The sequence below is a fragment of the Anopheles bellator genome, chromosome X, assembly GCF_943735745.2.
Source record: "Anopheles bellator chromosome X, idAnoBellAS_SP24_06.2, whole genome shotgun sequence".
In the NCBI taxonomy this organism is placed as follows: Eukaryota; Metazoa; Arthropoda; class Insecta; order Diptera; family Culicidae; genus Anopheles; species Anopheles bellator.
Genome location: NC_071287.1, coordinates 2,992,678 through 3,000,173, shown reverse-complemented (window position 1 = coordinate 3,000,173; position 7,496 = coordinate 2,992,678). Strand labels below are relative to the sequence as shown.

The 7,496-nt window shown below is 58.7% G+C and overlaps 1 protein-coding gene across 1 annotated transcript in view; it reads right to left on the bottom strand.

The window, feature by feature from the left end:
• LOC131213278 (cAMP-specific 3',5'-cyclic phosphodiesterase, isoforms N/G) overlaps positions 1-7,496 on the bottom strand; it is an 18,018-nt gene continuing 10,522 nt past the window's right edge. Inside the window, exons 4-12 of the mRNA XM_058207288.1 lie at positions 2,435-2,971; positions 2,194-2,364; positions 1,988-2,126; positions 1,821-1,914; positions 1,403-1,755; positions 1,067-1,331; positions 881-995; positions 136-811; positions 1-63 (exon numbers count right to left, since the gene is read on the bottom strand). Coding sequence (XP_058063271.1) covers positions 1-63; positions 136-811; positions 881-995; positions 1,067-1,331; positions 1,403-1,755; positions 1,821-1,914; positions 1,988-2,126; positions 2,194-2,364; positions 2,435-2,971 — 2,413 coding nt within the window. The remainder of the gene's footprint in view (positions 64-135; positions 812-880; positions 996-1,066; positions 1,332-1,402; positions 1,756-1,820; positions 1,915-1,987; positions 2,127-2,193; positions 2,365-2,434; positions 2,972-7,496) is intronic.

The window sequence follows — 7,496 nt, the reverse complement described above, 5'->3', positions numbered from 1 at the left end:
CTAATCGTCCTCGTTCGCTCGGTTCGGTTCATCCTCCTCCTCGTCGTTCTCTGCCAGTGTCATCTACGAGGGGGCAAAAAAGCAATTGGCTCCGGTTAGTCCGGTCGGTTCGCGTTGGAAAGGGGCGCTGCCTACCTGAAAACGCAACCTGGCAGCCAGTGTCTGTGGATCGACGGGGAGCGGTGGTGGATCCAGCGGTGGCTTACTGGCTGACGGCCGCTGGTCTTGGCCCGCCCTATCGTCGTCTGCCTCACCCTGCGCCGGCTCCTGTACCGGGGGCGAGGGTGGCGGGATGAGCGCCTGGTAGTAGGCTCGGTTGTCCTCCAGCCGGTCCAGGATGTCTTGGGCGTCTGGGCGCACGAGCTCAGCCCAAGCCTCCCACAGCGGGTGCACGATGTAGTCGATGAACCCGACCTGCGAGCTCTCGACCGTGGCCGACAGCCGATCGCACATCGGCGATACGTCCATGCCGGCCGCCCGCTCCCGGTCTCCCTGGCGGAAGAACTCCTCCATCAGCCGGCGCACCCAGCGCCGGTACAATGGTAGCGGCTTGGTTGGGTTGCTCAGGTCGGCGCAGTGCACCAGATTCTGCAGCACCTGGATGCGGTCGGTGTAGCTGTCCAGCAGCCGGAGCAGAACGCCACTGCCGCCGGCCCGCGGCTCCCCCGACGATGGGCCCGGGTTGCCCGAGATCGCCACCTTCTTCGTTTCCACCATCGTCTTCAGGTCCGCCAGCAGTGTCATGTGCTTGGACATATCGGTCGACAGCACCATATCGATCACCATCTTCCGGAAGGTGGCGCGCTGCTTCCTACGGCGAGAGAGTAAGGCGTTAGTCGTCCTAGTCCTAGTCGGTCGGCCGGCCGGCCAGTGAACTCACTTGGGCAGGTTGCGCAGGATGTTGCAGTCGTCGTTCTGCATGAGCTTGAAGGCAACGGCTAGATGGTGGTTCTCCAATACTGATTCATCGTTGTACATCAGCGCCAGCTCGGAACCTGTGTGGAGAAAGGCGTGTTTGCCCGATCAGTTTGCTGTGTACGGTCGGGACGGCCCGCGTGTTACCCACTGGAGTTGATCAAGAACTGGTTCGTCAGCCCCGGGTGGTCGACGTCGTGGATGCAGGCCGCCACCAGCGCCGCGCACACCTCGAGCGGCGTGAACACACCGTCCAGCGCGGGGCTGTGGAGCAGGGCGTGCGTGCTCTGCGTCACGTCCGCCGCGTGCAGCGAGTTGTGGAACGGGTTGTCCGCCACGTAGTGGTCCTCGACGGTGCTCACGAACGCGAGCAGCACGGCCGGTGGGATCGTTAGCGTGCGCGGTATGTTCCGATCCTGGGGACAGACCGGGGTTATTTTTTGTTACAAATAGACCGCCACGGGGGGGAGGCACGGGGTCCACTCACCTGAAAGACGGTATACGCCACGGCGGTCAGCGGCCGGCTGCCACTGAGCGTGCTGATGCGGAAGATGTCGACGCCCCACTGGTCGACCTGGACCAGCAGCGCGCCCAGCTCGGCCTCGTCGGCGGCCGTCGCCGTCGGGACGCCGTACGGTGGCAGGCGGTCCGCTAGGTTGCCGCCGCCACCGGCGGGCCCGACACCACCGGCGCCCGTACCCGAGAACGAGTTCGTGTGCTGTAGCGGCCGCTTGAACCCGCTAATCTCCGACATCCGTCCGGCGACCCCCGACGAGCGGCCCCCTATTACCGAGCCCACCATGAGCGGCACCGACGGCACGTCCGGCTCCTGCTGCTTGTCTGGTGGGAGAGGAACCCCGTCAGTATCAGTAGCCCCGGACCTGGACTCCGCCCTAGGCGCTTACCCAAGAAGGTGGTGCAGATGTACTCGCTGATCTGGTTCCCGGACTTGCTTGACTCGCTCAGGTGCGACAGCTCCTTGTTGAGTAGCCGCTTGAACTGTGAACGGGAGAGAGCGAGAGAGACAGATGGGTACCGGGGAAAGCTATGCGTCCTTACTTCGGCACCTTACCTTGAGTGACGCCATGTCCGACACGCTCCGGTGCGTCTGCACGGTTTCCAGCTGCTCGAGGCACCATTCGAGCTCGTCAATCGTCACCGACGCCAGCTGCCGGACGTCCCCTTCCGTGCCCGGCGCCCGGTCCTCACCGCTGCAGAGAGAGAGCACAAGAAATAACACAGCCGTTCACAGGACGACGCGGGACGGGGTGAACTTACCTGGCGGGTGCCTTGTCGGCCTCGGCGATCGCTTCCGGGATGACGGACGCGAGTGTGTAGAGGTTGGCGCGCACCGTCCGCAGGCTGGCCAGGATCTGGGCGAACGGGGTGACGATCAGGTCGTCGTGGTGCCCACCGGGACCACCGCCTCCGCCCGACCCGCTCATCATGCTGAAACGGAAAAGGGAACGGCAGTTGTGAGGACAGCCAGGGGCCAGAAAGGAACGCTCCAGGCGCTTACGTGGTCCGCTCGGTGGTCGACGACGTCGACGTGACGCTGACGTTGACCGTCGTGCCGCCGCCGCCGACGATCGTGGTGGCACTGCTCGACGGTGACGACACTATCGAGGGCTGCTGCAGGACCCAGGCGGCGGCGCCCGCCGAATCACCGTCGGCCGAATCGCCACCGCCGGTCGAGTGAAATACTGGTCCGTCACGCAGGATCGGCAGCGTACCGCCACTGCCGCTGCCGGTGGAGGCGGTGGCCGAGCCGCTGCTAGCGCCGCTGCAGCGTGCCGCCAGCAGGGACACCGACGACACCTTCGGCAGGATCTCAAAGTCCGAGTCCGACCGGTACAGGAAGGATTCGCGGCGCTGCGGAAGCGCAGCGGATAGCAAGCCCCCCACCGGCCCGGCACCGCTTCCACCGCCAGCCCCACCGTCACCGGATGGTAGCAGCAGGGGTGAGCGGCGACTGGTAAACCCGCCCGCCACGCTCATGACGCCGCTGGATGGACCGCTTCCGCCAGAGCCGGAACCTTCCACGTTGTCCATGAAGCTGGGGAAGAGAAAGCGAAGTGTCAGGTCAATATGAATAGAAGAACCACCTTCGTAAGCCTCGGAGCGACGTGGATCTCCATACAGGTTGGCAGTCCTTTTGGGACAAACAATATGAAACGAATGGTCCCCGACTCTTTCAGAGTCGCCGGATACTTCTACGTCTAAGTCAACTTCTACGTCTACGTATCTCACTTTACGAACCCTTGCCGGCGACCCATAGTCGCCGACTCCCTCCCAGAGTCGGCCAGCTTTTGTACTTCGGACCTTCCCCCTGCCAGTGCAATTCTCCGGAAAGGGCAGGGCTGGGAATGAATGATGATAAGTCCCACCTCTTACCCCTGCATAGGTTTGAGAAGGGCGGATTTATCTATCGATAATTACAAATAACAATCAGCGAGAGGGGGGAATGGGAGCAAACTCTCCAGAATCATGGCATCTAGCGTTACTCCTTTCGTACCCAGGGTCGCCATCCCTTAAAGTGTTAGACCACGATAATGCATGACATCCTCCACTGAAATGGGAGGGTGCACTCTCTGGAGCACAGCAGGTATCTCTTGCTCTGTTTGTAGTTCACACCTCCAGTTACCATTGCCAAATCTATCTAGTCTCTTTCATTATAACTATTACTAATGTTTTTGGATCTTGTGGAGCAATCTGTTAAACTGTGCTCGTCATCATACGCTTGAGTATGGTGATGATAAGATTAAAAAAAAAAGAGAGAATCACCCAGAGCCCTCCATGAAATAGATTTAAATAAAGGTAGCACTAGCACTTTGGCTGTGAAAAAAGAGACGAATGTTAGGCGATTGCAGCTCATAGTCACAGGAACAGAACAGACAATGCCGACTCGGCTCAGAAGGTGCCCCACTCCCCCCACAGTTGCTCACAGTTTGAAGCGGTGCGGACGGAAGTGTCTACCGATACCACCGCCACCCATCAGTCCGGTAGGAGCACACCGTATCGCGGCGCCCGGTAGCTCGGTGGCCGCTCCGGAGACATCCGGGCCCGGCAGCCGTCTAGCGACTAGCGAGTGTTGCTGTTGTTGCCGCTGCTCGACACTGTTGACGGCGATAGTTGACGACGAGGTTGATGACGACGATAGTGACGACGACAGCGAGGTTGATGATGTTGATAGTGTTGACGATGAGAATAGAAAGTGCTGTTGCTGTTGCTGCTGCTGCTGCTGCTGGCTGTGCATCGCCCGGTACTCGAGGGTCCCGCGGGGCGGTGGAACCGGAAACCGGAGTGCTGACGGATGGCCCAAGCGCTGTTCCATGGCTCCTGGCACTCACTCTCCAGTGCGAGCTCTTTCTCTCTACTTCTCACTGTCTTTCTAGCTTTGCTCTCTCTCTCTCTCTCGCACGAGCAGCTGTCAAACGGCTTCGGTCAAAAGAAAACACCTTCACCGGAACAGAACGAACGTATGTTCGATCATATGATCATCAAAACGCACACACTCGAGAGGGCATCCAGCGCGCGCGCCCCGATAGTCGAGATGGCCACACGCTCCACTCGAGCAGCAGGAAGTTCGACGACGACGACGACCGAAATCACGATCCGGCAGAGCGCCCGCTCGGCGTGTACTACTCGGCGTTTCGCTCGGCGACCAGTATGGAAGGAGCAACCTAGCGGGCCCTAAAAATGGCCGCATTGCACACCGGCCACCGGCCACCGGCCGCGCACTGGTCTTCGTGACCATCAGAACGCGGCGCGGCGTCGTAATAAAGTCGGTGCTATATTTAGTCTGCGAACGAACGAAAACAAAACGTCCCATTCGCTTGACAGAACCGGTGCCTGTGTGTAGGTGTGCGCAGTGTGCGCGCACGCCGATCACTTGTGGCCCAGGCCAGCTCGGCTCTGCGCCGATCTGCTGGTGGATTCTGCTTTGGCTTTCCTGGGACATCTCCCCCCCCGGGGGTCCCCGATATGTTGCCGCTGACAACCTCTGACTGAACCGAGGGATACCGGAGTCGGCATCGGAACCGCTATAAATAATATACATATGTGTTGTCGTTTGCTTGCAGGGGTCCCCCAGCTGCCGTGTGCTAGTTCTGCTAGTTCCATTTTTAACGAGATCGGCACCGAAGCCACACTTGTCTGCCCACTTGTCTCGGAGCTCGCGGGGGACGAACGAGCGGGGCCCCCCTTCCCCGGGGGTTAATGAAAAACTGTCAAACCCAGCACGCATGACGCAATCGGCAAGAGTATCGCGCGTAACCGTGACGGTCACGAAGAAAACCATGCTCCATTAGGGGGGCCCCATCACTACACAACGAGCACAACGTGACGACTGCGCTGCAATTGATTGGACCTTGGGTGGGTGGACCCCCCCGGGGGAGAAATTGAATCTCGAGCACCCCGTCCCCACTGATTCAGCTCAAAGCAAGGAGCAAGAAGCGTTACGCAATGGTAGTACTGCTTCGATAGGTACTGGATATCCTACTCTGGGAAGGCAACAAATGGACTAGGGGCCGCTTCACAGAGGTTATACCTGGCCGGACCCCAGTAGTAACACATCGTTCAAAAAGTTCCGGGATTAATGGCGCCAATAATGCCATTTATATACCAAGGTTCCGAAGTACCAACCTTCAGACGTCAGGTGTGTCAAAATTTGACGTAATTCGAAACATAACCAAGAAAGCTGTAGTGGTTAAAGTGACGCCTACTTTTGCAATCGTGAAAAAAATGAACCGAAACGAGTTTCGTGTGTTGATAAAACATTGTTTTCCAATGGGGAAAAGCACTTTTCAAGCTCAGCAAAACGTTATCCCGACTCTACTCCGTCGAACGCAACCATTTGTCGGTGATGGGTGACCGCAAAATGAAAGTGCACGAGCCAAGCTAAGATGGTGAACAACTATTAACTGGTAGTGCGTTTACTATTTTGCACCAAAAATTGGACCACAATGGAACGAGCGATCACAAATCAAAACGATGACCAAATTCAACGAATCAGGCTTCCAACTGCCTTCTCATCCTCCGTACTCGCCGGATCTGACTGGCTCTTTACAGATCTCAAAAGGATGCTCCGGGAAATAAGATTTGGCTCGAATGATCGCTGCTACTGAGGCTCATTTTGAGTCAAACAACAAAGCGCTCTACAAACATGGCATTGAAAAGTTAGAGAATGATGTTTTCATCGTTAGTCCCGGGACTTTTTGAACGATGAACGTTAGTAAAAGTAGCGAAAGTAGGGCTCGAACGGGGACCATCCCGAAACCCCGTCATACGTACCAGTGGGACGGTGGTTTGTTCGTCGGGCGACGCTTGCCGCCGCCGCCACCACCACCACCTCCGCTACTGAAGAAGTACTTGTTGCGAAACATTGTTGATGTTGTCGTCGGATGGTAGCGTAGCCGCCGTCCCGACTTTGTTAGAGTTGCGGGCCGTTCAAACCCAACAGTGGAGCACCAAACGCGGGGGGCGGCCCCCGGGGGTGGCAAATCCTTACGCTGTTGATAGGTGAGCGATCGAGCGGTTGAAAGGCAAGGGCCTGCGGTGACACCTCATAGTCCCGATTCTGTGGTCCCACGGACACGGACGGTAAGCCTGGCCCAGGGGGTCTTTCGTAACGGTGGACCGCCGACACCGACACAAGCACGCACGCACGCACGCACACTCACTCGCACTAGCAGCTTGCCAGGCTGACGGACGTCGCGAAGCTCGCAAACGGGGTGCCAAGCGTGCCCAGCGTGCCCTGGCGTCCTGCGGGAACTGGAACCGTCGCCAGGCCGTCGGCCCGTAGAACCGACCTAGACACACCTTGTAGCAACGGCGTAGCGCTTCCCTCACTGCCGCGCTCCTCCATCCGAGGACGATTAGCGAGTGTTCGATTTCATCTCACGCCGCCGCCGCCGCTTTCTCAGGGCTCAGGCCAGCGCGGCCATGCAACGGAAGCTGCTCGGTCCCGGAAGCCGGCGGGAAAAAGGAGAAACAAAAGGTCCGCCCAATCGAACCGCGGCCAACTCGCGCACCGTTCTCATTCTTTCTAGCTCGCTCGCTCGCTCTCGCTCTCTCGCTCTCAATTCACTTAACTCAATCGGATTGGACCACTGCCCAACTGCGTCACACAATGCAACGGGCAATTGCGAGGGCGCGCGGCGCACGTGGCTACGCTTTAATGGACGGGATCCAGCAGCACGGGCACAGCGCCTATAACGCCGGTGCGCATTCCGGTTGATTATGTGCTAGAACGCGGTGTGAAACACGCCTACGACGCCGATTTTCCCACGTGACGTCACGTCGGCACGGTCCCGCGTGAACCGGCAGCCGGCCCGCGTAGCGGCACGTACTAATTAAAGTCAGTCGTGCGATCCCAGACCCACCCACAGCACAGCACAGCATCTCTCATTAGCATTACCTTGGTTTCCCACCTCATCTAGGCCCGCACCGCTGGATGGACAATCGATCCCCACGCCCCCCCCATATATGTGAGTGGCCTCCTAGAGTTACAGTGCTGACGGAGTCGTTTGTGTAGCCAAGGGATCAAGCCACCAAACAGCAACAGTTGGGCGATCTGGGGG